Source organism: Drosophila miranda, chromosome XL (assembly GCF_003369915.1).
Source record: "Drosophila miranda strain MSH22 chromosome XL, D.miranda_PacBio2.1, whole genome shotgun sequence".
NCBI classification, from domain to species: Eukaryota; Metazoa; Arthropoda; class Insecta; order Diptera; family Drosophilidae; genus Drosophila; species Drosophila miranda.
The window spans coordinates 12238917-12259401 of record NC_046673.1 but is presented as its reverse complement, the minus strand read 5'-3'; the positions used below and the strand labels follow the sequence as shown (position 1 = coordinate 12259401).

Below are 20485 nucleotides of genomic sequence, written 5' to 3'. Positions count from 1 at the left end.
ATGGGATATGGGATATGGGATACACGGGGGCATCCCCCGACACCACTCTCATAGTCTCGCGGTAGTTGCTTTCCATTCCATTCCTCTCCTTGCCTTTCCTTTCCGAATCAATGGCTAATGCGCACAGCTCATGCAATTTCACGTCCTGGCTGGATGGCTGGCTGCTTCCCTTGGCCGCAAAGGATTAGAGCTGCCGGCTCCTTTTGTGTGTGTGGCAGAGAGAAAAAAGCGGAAAAGGATACAGCCAAGGGCTTAAGCAAAAGGTCGACTCGCCCAGCAAGGGCCATGCAAATGCGTTCTAGGACGCCATGGCCCCCGGGATGCTGACAGTTGGCAAAGCTGCAACAATTATCCCATTACAGGGAACCCTTTTTTCTTGAGCTGTTTGCTGTTTTTTGGCCACCCCCCGCTGCTCCTCCGCAACGTGGAGCGGGTGCAGCAAGCTCAGGCGGGCGGGCGGTCAATTTGCCATTTCCTGTGGCAACTTGATGGCTTTGTTTGCCACCAGCTTCCGCCTTACGGGCGTCCCGTCTTACGGTCACTTGAGCCGAGTCGCCTCCACACTCCGCCCGCAAGCAGCAAGGCAGGAGGAGGAGACGCTGGAGCGGGGAGCGGGAGATGAGCAGCTGACAGAATCAGAACGTGGCACTCATACTCTCCGAACAAAGGACATCACCTTCCACCTTCCAGGGCGCATCCTTTTGGCGCGTGCTTTGCGCGGGTCTACGGCAAAGCAAAAAAAAAAAAAAAAGGGATCGCATGGAGGATCAAATGCCCGATGTTTTTCGACAACTTTTACCTCTTTTTTTATGCCGATAATGATAATGATGATGGTTATATACGCTCGGAAGCGAACGTGTGCTGCTGATCATGCGCAACCCTTGACAAAAGGGATGAAGACCGAGCGATGAATTGTCTGTCAGATTCATTTGCATTTCCTGCTACGCTACGTGCGGCATGCGGTACGAGGCTTGCGGCATGCGGGGCCAGGCGATCCGATCCCCTCTGATCCCCGTGATCCCTGATCCTCTACAGAGGGACAAAAAAGGGTCGCGGCAAAATCATGTTCAACATGCCTCACCTTTGACAGAGGAAGCTGCCTCCACCTCCTCCTCCTCCTCCTCTTCGTCCTCTTCGTCCTGCCGCGCGTAACGTCATAAAAATACAGGAGTAAAAAAAAAAGGAAAAGTGTGGAGAATGCGTGTCCTGCTTAACCCCGCGGCAGTGTCTCGTGCGCGACAGGCGTTTTCCTACTCATCCCCCACCCCCTGCTCCTGCATTTGCTCCTCTTCCTCTTCGTCTTCCTTTCAATTTTTATTTTTTTATATTTTTTTTTTTGGGAAAATTCTCATTTTTGAAAGGGACGCAGGACGAAGGGACGGGAGGCAAACCGTTTTAAAGCGTCATTTAAATGCATAGAGCGTCGTCGCTGTGCGCCACCATATCCGTCGGGGGTAGTTGTTGTTCCTCCCTTCCCCATTCTCCGTTCGCCATTCGCCATTCCCCCGTCCCCCGCCGCGGTAATAGTTGGGCATTAACACCTTGTCCACCGCCAGTGTGTCCTCTCCGCTCATCGGTGTGATGTCCTGGCGACATGTGGTTTCCGCCTTCGATTAGGAAGTGCCTTTCGCTTTTTATATTTTTTATATTTTTCGGTTTTCCATTTTTATTTATTAGAAATTTTCACATTTTTCATAAATTTTCATTTTGCCCGCTGGCGCATCTGTTGCGTGTGTCCTGGCAGGACATGCCACATCCCACATGCCACACATGCTGGGGTGGTGGGTGAGCGTTTTCCGATTTCCCGTTTTGCGGTGGTGCCTGTGCCCCGTGCCCCGTGCCCCATGTTCCATGGCAAATTAACAAATGTCGCGACAAAACCGCAGCGAAAACTACAAGCAGGACATACAGGACGTGCCCCATGTGTGTGTGTGTGTGTGTGTGTGTGTGCGGCAATATCCTAGGCAATATTGGCAATCTCCGTTGCCGCTGCCGCTGCCGCTGCCTGGGCAACACATTTGGCACATGCCACACGCAATAAACGTGCCCCGCGCCCCTTGCCCCTTGCCCCATGCCCCTACCTCCCTCGCACACCCTATTTATAATTAATATTTGAAATATTTGTGGTCTAGACTCTGCCACTAATCACAGGACCCTCCTCTCTCTCTCTTGATGTCGTTGCAGAGCCCAGCAATTACACATGCTCCACTTGCAAGACCCGCTACACATCCGCGTGGCGCCTCATCCAGCACGTCCAGCACTCGCACGGCGTCAAGATCTATGTGGAGGCCACTGGAGGCGCTACCCTCACCGTGGCCACGCCCGCCGCCCTCAATAACAGCGCCTTGGCTGCCGCCGCAGCCGCTGCAGCAGCCGCTGCCGCCGTTGCGGTTGGCGCTAGTCCACAGCCCGCTGAGGCGGCGATAAAGCGCAGCAGCCCCGCTGGAGCGGGAGTCGCCTCCGTCTCCCTGTCCACCTCCGTCAGTTCCACATCCTCCGCGTCGCTGGCCAACACGAGCATCGGCAGCGGCAGCGGCAGCAACAACAGTCACGCCAGCGGCAGTGCCGGCGTGAGCATCAGCGCCTCGTCCCCCCAACAACAACAGCAGCAGTTGCAGTTGCATCAACAGCAGCAGCAGCAGCAGCAGCAGCAACAGCAGCAACAGGCGGCGCAACAGCAGCAACAGCGCGTGCAGCAGCAGCAGCGCGAGAACCTTGCTTCGGCAATGGCCGCCGGAATGCGGCATCATCCGCTGCTGGCGCCGCCAGAGGCGATGCATGCCAATCCCTTCCAGCTGCTGCGCATGCCCCTGCCGCCGGCGCTGGCCCAGGGAAATGTAGTTCCTAGCGTGGCGCCACTGTTCGGCCACGGCCGCCCCTCGCCCGCCGACCACTACCGCATGGAGCAGCTGGTGAGCGAACAGTTCCGGCATCACGGCTTCAATCTGGCAGCAGCCGCCGCCGCCGCCCAGGCGCAGTTCAATGCCAACGGGCAGGTGGGAGGACAGCAGTTGAATGTGTCCGCCAATGTTCCTACCGTCGCCAGTGGCGAGCCGCGTCCGCCCTCGAGCTCCAGCAGCGGCAGCCAGCGCGGCTCCGTGCCGCCCGCCGCCCTGCCACCACCGTCGCTCAGCTCCCAGCAGCAGCAGCAGCAACAGCAGCAGCAGCAGCAGCAACAACAGCAGCAACAGCAGCAGCAGCAGCAGCAGGTGGGAGGCGCCTCCACGCCTGGTCTGGTGGGAGGAGGCAGTGGCTCCCTGAAGCTGGAACCGCAGCAGATGGATTTTTACTCGCAGCGATTGCGTCAGCTTGCGGGCACAACAAGCCCTGGAGCTGGCAGCATTGTTAACTCGAGCTCGCCGAGTCCTCGACAGAAGCAATCGCCGCATTTCGCGAGCCCCTCGCCCTCACAGATCCCCCAGCACCACCACCACCAGCGGCCCCACTCGCTGACTCCCCCAGAGAAGAGCGGAGATGCGGGCTCCGAGAACGGCAGCCTCTGCCTGGCCCTCGCCAGCACCCCGCGGTCGGCCAGCACACCACCATCGAAGGGCAGCAGCTCCGGAGTTGGAGCCGGAGCCGGAGGATTGGGCGGCCTGAGTCTGGGCCTCAATCTCGGCCAGGGAGGAGGAGGAGGAGGAGTAGGAGGAGCGGAGCAGGCCAGCTGCTTTGCGTGCAGCTACTGCGACAAGAAGTTCCGCTTCGAGAACAACCTGATCATCCACCAGCGGACGCACACGGGCGAGAAGCCGTACAAGTGCACTGCCTGCGACTTTGAGTGCTCGCACATCCAGAAGCTGATGAAGCACATGCGGGTGCACCGCAGTCCGGGCGATGACCAGGACGGACAGGATGGGCCCGACGATGGCAGCAATGCCGATTCGCTGGAGACGAACGAGGCGGACAACGACGAAGATCCCAATCCGGATGAGTCCGAGGAGGAGATGGGCGATGCCGACGGGGACAACGATCCCGATGGCGATGCCGATCCCGATGCCGATGGCGAGGGCGACGATGAGGACGAGGACGAGCTGGATGACTGTGAGGACATGGACTACAAGGCCGAGGATCTCAGCGTGAGCAACCGCATCGACGGCAAGAGCCAGAGCCCCAAGACGACCAGCTCCGGGGCCACCTCCCTGGTCGGGGAGCTGATGGACAAGTTCGGACTCTCGAACATCGCCCAATACAGCGAGGCCTACAAGCAGGCGCTGCAGGAGTCCGGCCGCAAGGAGGCCGCCTCCGTGGCCGCTGCCGCCGCTGCAGCCGCCGCAGCTGCCGCTGTGGACAACAACAACCGTGGTGGTGGCTCCGGACCTGGCTCCGCCTCGGGAGCGGGAGGAGTGGGTGGCGCTGACAAGATGAACGGCCTGCCCGTGGCCGCGCTCCGGCTGCGGGACGAGTTCGCCAAGAACTGCAACATGTTCCAGCAGCCGCAGGATGGGCCCGGCCAGGTGCCGCTCTTCAATCCCTTCCCCAATCCCTTCGAGCTGAGCAAGCGCATGAAGATGGACGGCGGCGACTGGTGGGGCATGTCCGCCCTGCACCGCAACGAGGCGCTCTTCGAGAACCTCAAGCTGAAGCCCCTGGGCCTGGGCGGCGCGAACGCCCTCATCCAGGGTCCGCTGCTGAAGAAGGAGAGCCGCCAGCGCAACGACACGTGCGAGTTCTGCGGCAAGGTGTTCAAGAACTGCTCCAACCTGACGGTGCACCGCCGCAGCCACACAGGCGAGAAGCCGTACAAGTGTGAGCTCTGCTCCTACGCCTGCGCCCAGAGCTCGAAGCTCACCCGCCACATGAAGACGCACGGACGCACCGGCAAGGACGTCTACCGCTGCCGCTTCTGCGACATGCCCTTCAGCGTCCCCTCCACCCTCGAGAAGCACATGCGGAAGTGTGTCGTGAACCAGGGCAAGGCGGCAGCCGCCGCCAATGCCGTGGCCGCGGCCCAGGCCGCCCAAGCCGCCGCTCAGCAGCTCCAGGCAGCCGCCCAACATGCCCAGGCCGCCCAACAGCAGCAGCAGCAGCAGCACCAGCAGTCGCAGCAACAGCAGTCCCAGCAGCAGATGCCCGTGCAGTCGCAGCTGTCGCCCTCATGCCCCATGGGCGTGGTCGGGTATCCGCCACAGTTCGGAGTCTCCGTTGGGGGCCACAACCTCTCGCTGCCGGGCAGCGTGAGCGGGGACAACGACTCGAATGCGTCCTCCAGCCTCACCGCTCATCCCATTTCGCTGAAGGAGGAGGCATGACTTTTTAGCAGCTGGAGCAGCGCGCCACCCCCGCCACACCCGCACCAACACCAACACCAACACCAACACCAACACCCGCATTTGCCACAACTGCCACACCATGCTGCGGCACATCTCCATCCGCATCCGCATCCGCATTCGCATCAGCATCCCCATCCAGCGCTCTCGCATCCCCATCCGCACTCGCACCTGCAGCTGCAGGGGCCGCTGGTAACGGCACCGCCGCCAACGCTCCACCAATTGGCCAGCAGCAGCAGTCGCAGTCGCATCATGTCGCGCATCTTTTAAAGATGTCCACAGCACAGCCCCTTGTACATAGAACACCTTCCCCCTCCCTTCTCCTAAGTTGACATCAAGTTACGGTTATGTACCGCCAGCAGCAGCAGCAGCAGCAGCCCCCACGGATACCCTGCAACTTTTACAAAAAGATTGCTCCCATGCAACCGCTCCATGCACCCCCGAGACCGACACGGACACCGCCAGCTGCACTCAGCCAAGCTCCTTGAAGGCGACTAAAAAAAAATACACGACCAGAGGCATTTAATACCAAAGCAATAACCGTTATGTAATATAATTTTAAAGATTCCAATTTTTTTTTTTTCCAACCCCTAAAACAAATCGAAACGAAACGAAAGTGAAACCATTTATATATATATACATTTTTTTTTTATCACCCAATTTTTTTGTGCTTGTAATCTAAAAATAGATCCTTAGATTATTGTATATTTATATGTATCGATGACGATGGGTAATCGAAACTTATCGATCGAGAGAAAGAGAGTAATCGCCTAGCCAGTAATCGTGTGGACACACATTTTCCAGTGTATTTTTAGGCCTAAGCTAAGGGATTTGTATATGAAAAATGGGGAAGAAAAAAGAAAGAAAAACCAAAAACGAATCAAAAACCCTACAAAAAAAAAAAACACAACTACAACTACATTTAAAAACAGAAAAACTGAAAACTAAAGAGGGGGACAAAAGCGATACAAGAAAAATCAACCACGACAAAAATTCAAGCTCCCAGCGAGCCACAAAAATAAGCAAAAATTATACTCTAAAACTTAACTAAATATGAATATTATATATAATATATAACTATATATAGGAGATCGCATATGCGATATGCGGTATGCGTGTGTGAGTGTATGAAAAAATTAAGGATATTTTTCCATCGATGTACATTTTTTGTAGTAAATCTAGAGCCCTAGAGTCCCGAAAGGGGCGAGCACTTGTAAAAACTCTTAGACCCCCCCCCCCCCCCTCCCCCGCCCTTTCCACACTTCTGACACTCGATTATCGTTTATTCGTTTTATTCGATTTTCGTTGGCCAGAAGTACCCCCTGCCCCATCGTCCCACTAGTTTACTTAATTTTCGATTATTCTTCTTTTGCGCCTAGAAATAAATTCTATTATTAAATGTAATTTAAAGAAAACAAAAAACGAAAAATAATCAAATTTTTTTACATACATAAATAAATATAAATGTAAAACACAAATTTTTTTTAAACAATTTTAGCATAAGAAAATCATAAAGAAAAGAAAAGAAAATTAAGAAAAAAACCCCATCTGAAATTGAGGCGAAATGCAAATTAGAAATGTGAATGATTGGAAGGCGACCGCAAATTTGTACGTAAAACTTCAAGTGAAAGCAAAAGACAAAAAAACACACAAAAAAAAAACAAAAAAAGAGAGGAAAGCAATTAACGAGAAAATACCGAAGCAACAACAAACAAACAACAACTAGATTTTAGAAGACTGAAGAACTGAGGAACGAGACGAAAGATGAGATGCGTTTTCTTGCTGTTAAAGACAAGGTCAACCCGGAACCGGAAAGAGACGGACAGAAGAGCGACGGAGACGGAGACGGAGACACACACACACACTCAGAGAATACGGACGGACAGTAGAGGACGAGAGAGAGATTTTTTTATGAATTGTTTTTTTGCTGTTGATTTTCGTTATTTGATTGAACCAAAAACAAAAGATAAAAGATTGAGATCCAAATTTTGATTAATATTTAATTGATTGTTTTTTAGTAGAAAGAAATGTTTGTGAGCAAAATTCAAAGGCAACAACAAATGACATTAGTTTAAACCTTGTTTGTCCTTTCCCTTCCCTTCCCCCCCGCCCCCCTCCCTTCCCCAGTTAACTCCATACAAAAAAGGAAATCCCCCTGCTATTGCAGTGGCAATAGTAGGAGTCCCTCCCTGAAGGACCCTGAAGGCCAGGCCCTGCAATAGCTCGGGGATTTGTTGCATTGCTATTTCTAACTCTCAGCGAAGTTTATCGTGCACAATTTATGGAATTTGATGACTAAATGATGATGAGCTAAATTTAAGGAACCAGGTTTAATGCATTGTGTTTCAGAGAGAACCGACAAGAGTATACCCCGATATACGAGTACACCTATAGATATATGTATATATAAAACGTATATGAAGCGAAAACTGAATAAAAACAAAAACCCATGAAAAACTATTAAAAACCATACAAATTATGTTTTATTTGAACCACCCTCGAACCCCTTTCTACAACCCTTCCCGAACAGGAAGCGAATGGATCCTTTTTATAATTTCTACTTTGATTTGATTTCCACACACAGAAAAACGAAACGAAAACAAAAGAAAAGAACCACAGCAAAAAGCAGAGAAAACAGAGAGACGCGAAGAAGATGAAACGGAAACCGATACCGAAACGAAACGAAATGAACCGAAACGAAACGAAACGAAACATAGCCAGCAAGCAAACTAAAAAAAACTATCATTAAATCTTAGAGAATTAATTGTAGCTATAAAAACCAAACAAACAAAATGCAAAAACCAAAAACAAAAACACTTTATACTAAATAAACGAAAAAACCACGTAAGCGACAAAAAACAGAAAAAGCGAAAAAACGAAAAGAAAAAAATATAAAGAAAAAACCGAGCAACAGCACGGGATTATTGTTGTTGTCAGTTTGGCCGAACAATAGCAGTACGAATGCCGAGGAGTCAAATTTATAAACAAAAACAAATCCGACAAAAAACGAAAAAAAAAATATTTTTCAAATGTGTGTAATTTTTTGAACGTAACAATAATGGATACGAAAAGGAAAAAACAAACAAATTTAAGAATTAATTAATAAAAAATAGTTGTCTGTGTTACAAAAATACGAAAAAGAACAAAAAATACAATTGCAAAAACTGTAAGCGAGACGGTGTCCTGTTATTTTTCTTTGGTACGGAATTTTTTCCAGGAGCCATAAAGTTTATGGTAGAAAAGCGCCCCTAAAAGTAGGCAGCCCAGCCAAGGCGCTGATCGTTAACGATCGAGCGAAAACTGTTGCATACCCCGGGGAGCAGTCGGTAACCACCAGGTGTCGCTATCGTTCGCTCTCCTAGCACACGCATACACATGATAGTCCGCCGAAAACAGCCCTTCACGCGAAAGAGAGAAATAGTGAGAGACAAAGAGAAAGTTGAGGTTGAGTGACCCAATCTTAACGCCATTGGCCACCGTCTGTCCCCCACTGACCCACGCCGGCCACTCGACCAGCCACTGACCAATCCCCACGCCGCTGGCCGCCCCCATAATTCTCATGTGTGCGGAAACTTCAATTGGCATCCATCGCACGACTGCGAGCAGAGCTGAAACGAACCTCACACATGCGACGCCGGCAGCTCAGCCCGCGACAGCAGCAGACAGAGCAGAGGCCAAGCCACAGCACCGCCACGCCACCCACAAGCCCAGTGGGCAGTGCGAGCTCGCTCGAACACACACACTCAACATTGGTTCGCTGTCGAACATGTTCGACTGCCTCGGCTGGTGGTTGCAAACGGACATCGAGCCAAGCAGCGAACTTCTCACATGAGGAATAGCTGGTGGGTGGAGGGAGGTGACCAAAGCTGATGTGGGAGAGTCCTCAATGGATATGTGTGTGGGGGGTCTGCAAATAATAGTTTCCATGCACGGTACACTGGCACGGAGCAAAGGTATACTGTACTCGGGCAAGCGTATGTGACAGGCATACGTAAACCATCGTAAATCTGCAGAACAAAACGTTTCCCACCTTATTAGAGTATCCACTGGCACGTCCTTTGTCTGTATAAACACCTTGACTTCGGATGGTATAAAAACATATAGACATGGACATTCAACATAAGGAGAATCGCTTAAGAAAATCAGCTCGAAATTCTCAGAAATTCTCTTTGGCGATATTGGCATACCTTTCTAAAAGTATGCTTTTTGATGCACAAGAAGTTATTACGAGTAGCGGCTCTCTTGCTGTAAAATTGACTGGTAGCTGCCAGAAAATTAATTTTTGATTAGACTTACAAACTAGATGAACCAGAAGTACTCTGCCGAAAGCGATTGCAGCCAGTTGCGTATTTCACAGGGATTACCCATTGGCCTGTCTGTTGGAAAAATGAAAAAATATTCTGCTTATTAAAATACGAAAATACCTCTGGTATCCACAGTTTTCTGGAAATATATATTGTCTCTCGATCCATTAAAAGTCAGAATAAGGAACACAAGTACATTTCAAAGGATGATATTGGATTATATTGTTAAATTTCCCCCCCTATTTCCCCCCCTAGTATATCTACTAGCTCTTCAGAAAAGCAACAGCTGATTTTGCGTTTCAGGCAGAATTTACTAGGCAATCAAGAATTTTAATGCTTAATTTTGCTGACATGGTAAAAAGTTTCAAGGAGAATCTGATATTTCACAATTTGCCCAGCTGATTCTTCCAGCGGGATGTTAAACTTAAAAGTCTACTGTTCTCCTGTGAAATACTGATATTATGTTCCCTATATCTACAGTACTTTGTTACCAGAATTTTACCAAAAGGCACAACATTTTCTCAATCAAATTCTATTCTTTAATATTTGTCATTGATTCCCATTGAAGGTTTAGTAGAAGACCAACATCTCTAAAACATTCGACTTTTTGTATGACATAGAAATACATATATTAGATTTAAGCGTCCATTGAGTAATTATAATATTATATTATATAAATATATAATAATTATAAATGAAAGTCAAGGATTTCTACTTTCTTGTGTGAAATGCTTGTCTTAAACTTGTATCAGTTCTTCCACTCGCAACATTAGATCATTTTTTTTATGGGACTTCTACCTCGGCGCAGTGTTGAGCAGAGTATTGGCCTGAGGAACAGTGTTGTGTAGCGACTGAAGGTGGGCAATTAATAACAGTTCCTTTACCAAATGCGGACCCGGACCCCACTTGGTGCGCATTTTTCATTCTCCATTTGCATGGGCCCTGCGTCCTGCGTCCTGCGTCCTCCTCCTCAGACCTCAAACCTCATCCCCAAACAAGGACTGCGATTCGGTCTGTGGCTTGGTCCTGGCTGCTGGAGGTTCGTGGTTCGAGGGGGCTGTGAGGAGGCAGGGTGGTTGATGGCTGGTCGGAGGATGTGTGTAGGCGATGGGCGACATTTGTTCCTGCAACGACTAATTCAAGTACGTGTGTGTAAGTGTGTTTGTGTGTGTGTGATATATAACGGGTAACGCACACATGCGTCCCTCTCTGCATGTGTGTGTCCGCATGGCGTAAGGGTGAAACTTTTACTGTTAGCTCGCAGAGATTCTTTTCTGATGATAAATTAATTTATTATGTTCGAATTGAAGCACTCCTGCAGCCAGCCACCAATGTGAATGCGAGCGAGCGGATGTAGCCAGCCATGTATGTACGTATACGAGTGCGAGGATATCTTCTGCCCAGGACCGGAGTCGGAGAGTCTGGGTATCCGGACCCACAGAACGCACGGAACGCACAGGACGTATAGAGCTCTTTCTTGCTTTCTCTTTCTCTCCACGGCTATATACGGGTATATGTATGTATGTATGTGTGTGCTTCCTTGCTCGTTTCAACCCCATCGAGTGTGCACAATTACAAAAACAACAACTACAGAAATAATGAACAACACCATCTGACCACTTGAATAATTCCAAAGTGGCGGGCGGGGCGGGTGATGTTTTAATTGAAACCCTTGCCAGGGAATGGCGTCTGTGTGCGACCACTGCCACTGCCACTGCCACTGGCACTAGCACGGACACCCACCCGGGGACCGAGACCAAGAATAAGCGTACAGTTGAACAAACATGGCGTCGCCGTCCACGTCCACTGGGGGAAGAAATACTTTGAATGAATACCCCGTTGTTCTGAGCTCAACCAAGGAGATCCTCTGAGGAGATCCTATGGCCGAGAGCTTCGGCTCTGACGAGCAGGCAAGTACTACAAAAAAGTTAACATTTCACGCTTCCTTCGCATTGTTTTCATCATTTACGCTCTTTTTTGTTTTTTTTTTTTTGTTAGTTAACAAAACAATAAAACAGCCCAAGAGACAGAGACAAGTCAGTCTGCGTCTTCGACAACGGTCTACAAGTCTCCATTTCTGCCGCTGACTCTGGCTCTGGCTATGGCTTCCCAATGCCATTGGAACGATACCGCAAAGTTCTGCACAGACGCGAATGAGGAATCTTGGTTAGGCAATGCCTCGAGAGGGGAAACGTGGAGACGTGGGGGAATGAGTGGGTGTCCATCCCGGAAAGCAGAGAAAGTCAAAGAACAAATGTCTACGACTCCAAAGGCAGAGCACATTCATATTCACCATTTAATTGAAAGGAAATTGCAGACTATGGAATGCCCTATAATTCTACATCCAACTAGAGGTGTAAGCGACATCCCTTTCATTGAAGTTGAGCTACTTTCGAGGATACAATGATTAATATAGAATATCTTCTATACAAATCTTTCTATGCTCTTTTCTGATCGGATAGATCATTCCTTTGAGGATGTAAGAAACCTGCAAAGTGTTCGGAATACGAGCAGGGAAAAGAAAAGTAAAGCGTTTTAATATGATATGATTCGACCTCTCAGGCTATTCGCTGGAGTCATGTCCACAAATTAAGGACTACACATACTCGGAGATTCCTCCATAACTTTTCCTGAGTGTTTCTGACGCGTACCCCCCATAAGAATCAATATGCCCGTCAGTTACGCATTGGCGCGAGTGCAGGGTATAGACAAACCGTAAAGGATGCACGCGCATTGCCACCACAAGCAAAAGGCAACTGAAAACCAAAACCCAAGCGAGGAGTGAAGAGGCGAGACGAGTCGAGTCGAGGCGAGGCGACGAGGAGCAACCCGGATCCGAGCCCAAGCCCGGACAGAGGCCCGGACCTGACTCTACGGCTACGTATGCGTCTACGCGGCTACGTCTCCAGGCCGGGCCGGGCCAGCTCTAAGTACGGCCACTGTTCGGGCAATGGGCAATGGGCCCCGGCGTCCCCTCATTCCGCTTTCAGCCCCTCCCGCCACCGGGCCACGTAATAGCTCCACCAAAACATGCAGGACACACAGACACACACATGGCCATTATGTACAACTGTACATATGTGCACACACACACACATGAGGATGTGTGTGTGTCCTGATGCTGGATATCGTGCTCTAGAGACCAAATGGAAACTTAAGCCTTTCTTTTGTGCCAGCTAAGGACTCTCATACTGTCCATGAACCTTTGTGGCGTTATAAAGAGCGAATGAGAGGGAGCGGTGGAGAGTGAGGGAGCATGGAGAGAAAGGTGGAGGAAGAGGGATAGGGGGAGGACGAGCGAATGAGAAAGCGGATGGTCGAGGTCCCTTTCAATGCATCCTTTTCGGTGCGGGCAAATTTTGTCTTGCTGTCTGTGTGTTTGTGTGTGTGTTTGTATGGGTGTGTGGAGTGCAAGTGCACTCTCTGTCCTCGCATTGTCTTTGCCCGCTCACATGCTCACACACAGGACACACATGGACACACGGCAGGACACATCGCACGCTCGTTCGCGCACTCGCTGGTTCGTTAATAAGAGCCCCAAAGCGGAGCTCCAGGCCGTCCCCTGGCAATGCCCAAAGCCCTTTCCCCAGGGAACCCCCTCCCCCCCCCCCCCCCCCCACCCTCCTTGCAGCAGTGGCTAACTTTGCATCACTGTCCACACACCACACAGAGAAAGAGAGAGGGAGACAGAGCCAGAGAGTGACAGAGATAGAGAAAGGTGGAGTTGCAAAAAAGAGAAATAATGAATAAAAGAATCATTAAGCCGGTGGGATGTGTGTGTGTGTGTGTGTTCGTGTGTTTTCCTGTGTGAATTTCTGCCCGCCCGTCGCCCCCCCTGCCCGCCCTGCCCCTATGCCACGGCGGCAACGGCAACCCTGGCCAGTGGAGAGTGCAACTTTTCGCCCCTCTGCCAGTGGTCTGCTTCTGCCGCTGCCTCTGCCCTGCTCCACTCCATGCCACTCCACCTCCACTCCCCCGCTCTGTTCACTTGCTGCATGGCTGACATTCAATGACTTCTCTAACTTTTCACTCGGTTGTTTGCATTCTTTTTCGCCCCAACCCCAACCCCAGACCCCAACCCACAGCCACCTTCCGCTTTCTTTCTCGTTACACCCCGCACCCCACACCTCCCCCTCCCCCTATTCATTACACCCCCTTTATAGGTGTGTTGCTGTTGTTCTTTGGAGTTTCAAACAAAACGCGAATACGAATGCAATCCCGGAGTTGGCTCCCCCACCATTCCCCTCCTGCTGCTGCTGCATCGCTTCGCTTATTTGGAAAATCCATTTGTCCACCTGCCTCAAACGGGAGGAGGGAAAGGATGTCACCTCCATCTCTCTCTCTCTCTCATACACACACACACATACATACTCGTACAGCTGGAAGAGTTTTGCCGCCTGCTGGACTTTTGGATTGTTGCCTTCTCTGTTGCTGTTGCTGTTGCTGCTGCTGCTGGCTGCACTTTGTTGCACGATTACTTGGAAGGATGGAAGGAGACACTCAACAGAAGAGATACCAGCACAAAATTTAAACAAAATACCCGAAGAGATAACATTTGAGGGGATTAATCACAGCCTCGGCGTCACACAGGCAAAAGGGTTAGGGCATTGCAATTGTCGTGTGCCTTAATTAAACGCTAATTGCAGGATTAGTGAGAATTTAGACAGAATTTAGATGGTTCGTGCCTATGGCACTCGCTTACCATAGCACATGCTGAAATTTTTATGGATAGCGAAAGAGTGGAGCTGCGATTTGCATTGTGGCACGTCCGGGGGCCACAGGCCCAGGCTCACCTGTGTGAGGAGAGGGGAGAACTCATTAGCCATTAGCCCCCGCCCCCTCAGACCCCGTTTCAGAGCACTTGAACACTAATTAAATTCCACACTCGACTAACCCCCTGGGATGGGTCTGCCAATGGGAATGGTGGATGCTGCGTCCTGCCCCTGAAATGAAGGGGTCAACGAGCCAAAAAGACCTCTTGAAAATGATGTTAAAAAAGAGATCCTGTTTTTTGTCAAATTTTGGGAGGGAGATCTGCAGCTTCCGACCGAGATCAGTGGGGTTAATTGGCTTGATCTTTGACCACACTGACCCGACACGACCCCTCTCTCTGATCCTGGATGAATGCTTGTAGAACACCAAAAAACAGCATCAAAAATCTGCTAAATTCTCCAGCAAAAGCCCAGGCAAATGAGGCGGCAGCAACCCCTGCTGCCTGGACCACGACGCAGGACGCAGGACACAGGACACAAACACCGGACCCACAAAGCAGTAGGCAGGAGGCAAAAGACAGGACCTGCGGGACCTACATGGACCGGTTGGCCGGGTCTGCTGCTGCTGCGGTTGGATGCCTTTTTGCTAATGTCGCACTATTTATTAGCCTTAGGATTAATAAATTTTATTTGGTCACCGTCTTAATGAAATCAGCAACGCAAACGGCGCAGGGTTCAGGGCTCAAGCGGTTGGGGCGGGGTGGGGCAGGGGGTTTGTCGGGAAACCATTTCAATCTGCTTCGTTTTCGGTTCGGTTTGGTTTTGGTTTTTTGGCTGCCCAGGGGGCATGCCCCATGTGTCTCTGGCCTGCCTAGTGTTTGTTTGTATGCCCCACGCAATCGCACTGCCAGAAGATATTGTATCTTCACACACACACACACACACAAACATCCACGCAAGGAACATGCACACACACCCCCTCACACAGATTGGGGCAGCTCCGAAGTTGCCAATTTGCCTTTTTGAATTTACGCATAGCTAAAAGTATCCTTTCGGTAACCACAAATATTTACCCGGCTCAAGGCTCAGGTCCTGCGGTCGCCTTCCCCACTAAAACCAGCACCAGCCCCGCCGCCGCCGTCACCACCGCCTTGCCTGCTCCTGCCACTTGGATGTGGATGTGGATGTGGATGCGGATGCGGATATGGATGTGGAGATGTCCTGTCCTGTCCTGCCCTGTCCTTTCGCTTCGTTTCCTACCCTGAGGCAGCAGGCACAACTTGCCTGACGGCTCTCCTGTCTACAGCTGTCGACTGCCGCCTGCTGCCGGCTGCCCTCTGGCCTCCGTTGCTGGTAATTTTCAAAATCTGTCGGACCATCATTTTCAATCTCTCCCTCATGGCGGGCCCCCCGCCACAGGCCCAGCCCCAGTCCCAGCCAGACTCCACCCACACCACAAGGAAAGCCCTACTCCTCGACCAGAACTTATTTTTCCATCAGCCATTTCCCGCACTAGCCGACTTGGACCAATGCTCATATTTACACATATTCCAACACCCCAGCCCCTCGCCTCAGTTTGTGCCAGTGTGTGTGTGTGTGTGTGTGTGGCAGGGACTTTTGAAATGAGATTAAAAACGGTAAATTCCTGACTGTGGGGCATCGTTGCCGGCTTGCCTTTCCACTTGCCACTTCGGCTAAGAGTAATGAATGCGGTTTCTGCCCAAGTCAAATTTTAGAAAGTGTTTTATTTGACTAGGTTGGCAATGCGCCCCTTGGCACGAGCACACACGCTCATATACCCACACACAGATACTCGCCCATGCATACATACATATGTATGCATATTTTTACATAGAGGCTTATGTATGTATGTAGAAAATGGAGACGAGCCTTTGGATATTTTCCGAAAAGTTGCAAAAATCAACAAACAAATCGCAGAGAAAGCCAGAAAATCCACAGTCAAAGGGCCACTGGAAGCAGAGAAGTTTTTCAATGTTGATGTGTATTGATGTACCACTGATGTACATGCTAATACTAAATATCTGTGGTCTCAAATAAAACGGCAAGCAAAAGTAGCGTACTAGTATATATACTAGTACATCGTATACCAAAAAGTAAATATAAAATCCCCGCCACTAAAACCCAACATCAAAAGATAAGAAAGCAGTCCCTTAAATTCCCATTCGTTTGTTGTGCCTATGATGTAGGTACATTTAAGGTAAATACTTACTTGTGCACTCTGAAGGCAATCCAGCCCGAAACAGAAACATCAAATGATGGAAACTTAATTCTATTCCACTGTGTACTTTTCGACGGATTTTGAAACATACATTTATGTACGAGGGTGGTTTGATATTTGCTTAGCCTACTTTTTCAAGTTTTGAAAATAAACAAAAGTCACACAGTAGATTTTTCAGCAGTTCGTAGTGTAATTCAACTAATTTGTCCACTTTTATCTTCGCCAAATGTGGCCGTTTTTTCTGCAACTCGGAGTCGAATCGTCCCAAAATTCGGTATAGTAGAGCCCTGTGATCGTTTTGCCCTGCTCTAGGTAGTCGATGTATATCACAACTTGTGAATCCCAGAAAACGGTGGTGGCCACCGATGGTGGCCTTTCCGGTCGATATGACAGTCTTCGCCTTCTTCGGAGCACATTCGCCGGGTAAAGTCCCCTGTTTCGACTGTTCCTTGGTCTTTGGTGGGTACCAGTGGATCCATGGTCACGAAACGATGCATAAACTCCTTCGCATTGCGCTTAAACAGCGTCAAACACTGCCCTGATGTGGTCTCACGGTTGCGACTGTTGTCGGGAGTGAGCAAACGCGGCACCCATTGCACCGAGAGCTTTCTCATACAGATTGCAACAGATGATTCAAATTCCTTAGAAACATAAAAACAGATTATTTGTTCAGCGAAAGTCCGTATATTTTACAACATTTTCACTATTTAAATTTTGTTTCTATAGAATTATAAATATGGTAAAGAATCGAAGAATAAAGCACACACCGGATACATACTTCAACTAGAATAATCGATAGACATTTGACTTTTTTTTAAATTCGTAAAATAGAAGTGGAAATATTGAGGTCAGAACCCGCCCGCAAATTCGATGCATTACGATCTAAAAGAGGTATCTTCATCTTGTGGGCAGTGCTATATTGCTCTATACTTGATCTCCATATTATGAACATTAAATGCAGAAAAATTTAACAAAAGATCTTAGATCAAATATATGTACATCTAATTAAGAATGACCCTTTATGATAATATTGTAGCAACTCAATCTTAAGATATAATAACTCTCAAGTTTAATCCCAACTTTAAAAGATAAGTAAGTAGCTGCTTGAAGTACATTTTACGATACATCGTATGTATTTTTTGTACCAGAAGCTATAAAATAGAACATATAGATTGCGCGTAAATGATTCGCCAAGTAAAACTATTTGCTGTTTCCCCTATTGATGTGTTCCCCTAATGGAAAACTATATGTTAGACAAAACTGATCCAGATCGCTCGGCCATGGCCCATGGCAGAGCAGAGGTTATGGCGTTATCGAAATGTTTATCGGGATGCGGTGGCATAATCGAAAACATTGAAACATTTTGTAGGCATTTATGCAGCTCATTTTGATTTACGACTCACTCAAATGGGTTGGCCCCGGCTTAGAAGCACCGACAACGAGCACGTACATGCCACAAGCTGCTTGCTGCTTGCTGCCTCCTGTTTCAGGACTCTGGGCTACGACAAGGTCGCGAGTGGTAACCTTTAATCTCTGCGTGCGTGCCTGCCTCTGCGTCTGCCTCTGCATCGTCCTCTATCTAGCAAGCAGCCATGGCTGGTTCCTGTTTCCATTCGTATTCCCATTCGGATCCCTCTCTCCGTTCCCGTTTTGGCAGCTGAAGACGGCCGATCGAAACGTGAAATGTTTTAAAACAATCACCGCTTGCCTGGTGTCCTGGTCCTGGTCGTTTCCTGGCTCTGATCCTTGGTTGTGGGCCTGGTCCGCCATGACAGCACTCCCTTCCTTCCAGTCACTGTCCCCGTCCCACTCGAAAGTCCCAGGAGAAACAAGTTTGCTTCGAGGGTTGCAAATGCGACAAACGGAAAAGCATCAAATGTCCTGAATTTAAAGCTGACGCTCAACAAATTACCAAAGGCCAACATTCTGGATGACCGGCCAGCCGACCAACGGCCAGCCCACAGCCAACAGCCCACATCCCCCTGGAATCCACCATCCACTGTCCTGTTGCCCTGCCGCTTCCTTGGCCCATTGTGTGTAAATATTTTGAGGCACGCGTGCGTTCCTTGCTCTCATTATTAAGTTGAGGAACCAACCCCCGGCGTAACTGCGTAACGATTCCAATTGCAGTAAGCGGACCTTTTCCAGGGTCCGAATGATATTGGAATACCATTTACGAGTATGTACCTTGAAAGGAGCAGCAGCAGGAGCCATGGCCAGTGAAGATTTATTTCGAAACTTTCAACGAAAACTCCCAAATTGTAATCTTCCCGAAACGTAACCCAACTAACTAAGAGTAGCAATCCAAGATCAATTTGAATTTGATGTAAAGGTTTACTTATCCAATCAAAATTGAAGGTCTATTGTTTTGAGTACCTTTGAAAATGGTTTTTATCGTATGTATAATGGTTTCCAAAATTTCCAACAATAAAAAATAAGCTTTTCTTAGACTACAGAATAGATAAATACCTATTCTTGAGCGGATGCAATCTGCTCTAACAATCCGATGTTGTTCAAGATAAAATATTTTCATTCTTGAAGATTTCTTCCTGAAAGTCTACACAGATTCTTTTTTTCGATGCAGGTATAGACTAGATGGAAGGATGAAACGAAATAATTTTTTTAAGAGGTGGAACTATCGGAGATAGTACAAAACAAATTGTAGCGTTTTCCTTTTATACAGTCAATAATATAAACGACCAATCCATTCACATTTGATCTGACACCAAATGCTACTCCTTTTAAGCACTGGGCTGGTTACAGCATAATTAAATATTAGCCGTGTATCTAAACTGATTTTTGGAATGATCCAAAATGGTCCTTTTGGGGAATATACATGAAAGAAAATTGCTGGCTATAAGTCCAAAAATATGTCCAGAAAATGTATATCCGAATGGTATTCCATCATCCTTAAATTTGTAGCCAAACTATTGGATTCCAGTTCCGTCGTCGATGCTTCCAAGTTCCTTAAAATCGAGGAGCCACAAATGAATATTAGTGTTTAAAGTTTAAAGTTTGAAGGCCAAAGCAATTTTGAAGTCTCCCGTTTGTATTTTTTTCAGCCGTAAAATGGGAAAAAATGTTAATTTATTGTTATTAATTTTTTTGAATCGTATACATTTCAATGAAAATTGTACAGCATAAAAAACAACAAAAATGTTTTTAATATTTTTTCAATTACTGAGATATTTTTTATTTTATACAACGTTTATATGTAGCTAAGGCCGATAATATGATTGGTTATTGATCTAACTTGATGATATTTAATCGCTTCGGCTTTAAAAAATATTGGGAAAGGTCAGACAAATTATTGTCAGCCAAATCCTAAGAAAGTATCGCTCAAACTTTGATCAACCATTAGATATCTTTAAAGATATTTTATAAAAACCTATGGTGTACCGTGTCTTTCCCTATAAAACAAGATGCGTAATATAGTTCTCAGGGATTCAGAGAGACTCTAAGTAGATCAACCCAATCGGAACAATTGCACCCGTAAGCCCTCAAATGGGATGCGTGCGAGTACAATACATCCCAAATTAGTTAAGTCCATTGCTAATTATTGGTAATCCCGGTTCCAACGGACATCTTGAAAGTCATTCAACAATTGCCGTTCAGCTTCGTGGGTGAAAGCCCACAACGCACAGGACCCAGACAGAGAGCGAGGGAGAAAGCAACAGAGAGAGAAGAACAGGGACAGAGACAGGCACAATGGCGGCAGCGGGTGGATTTACGGCTCGATGGTCCGCACTCTGTGTGTCCGTGTGTCCGCCTGTGGAATAGCCGGTGGTGTTTACTTGCCGCCAGCAATAACCCTTTTCAGGACAACTTACACGGACACACTATTTCGGAAAGCCCACACACACACACACATCTCGAGAGAGAGAGAGATAAAAGTCGTTGCCTTTGTGTTGGTCACCCACTCAGTGCGCCTGCCTGTCCGCCATCATCAGGAGCCAGAAGCCA

At 48.4% G+C, this 20485-nt stretch overlaps 1 protein-coding gene and 1 long non-coding RNA gene across 5 annotated transcripts in view; one reads left to right on the top strand and one right to left on the bottom strand.

The window, feature by feature from the left end:
• LOC108164555 (ras-interacting protein RIP3) overlaps positions 1-6172 on the top strand; it is a 51171-nt gene extending 44999 nt beyond the window's left edge. For 3 of the 4 annotated variants that reach the window (XM_017300371.2, XM_017300369.2, XM_017300370.2), the window contains one exon: positions 2185-5718. In XM_017300371.2, the coding sequence (XP_017155860.1) occupies positions 2185-5249 (3065 nt within the window). In that variant the 3' untranslated portion in view covers positions 5250-5718. Of the gene's footprint in view, positions 1-2184 lie in introns of all 4 variants that reach the window. The other variant, XM_033389742.1, reaches the window with a different exon arrangement.
• A 4047-nt stretch (positions 6173-10219) lies between these two features.
• Positions 10220-16641, bottom strand: LOC117190892. The gene is made up of 3 exons (XR_004473871.1): positions 16514-16641; positions 10456-10704; positions 10220-10398 (listed from the first exon to the last, which is right to left on the bottom strand). It is a non-coding gene; the product is annotated as an uncharacterized LOC117190892 (long non-coding RNA).
• Between the last annotated feature and the right edge of the window lie 3844 nt (positions 16642-20485).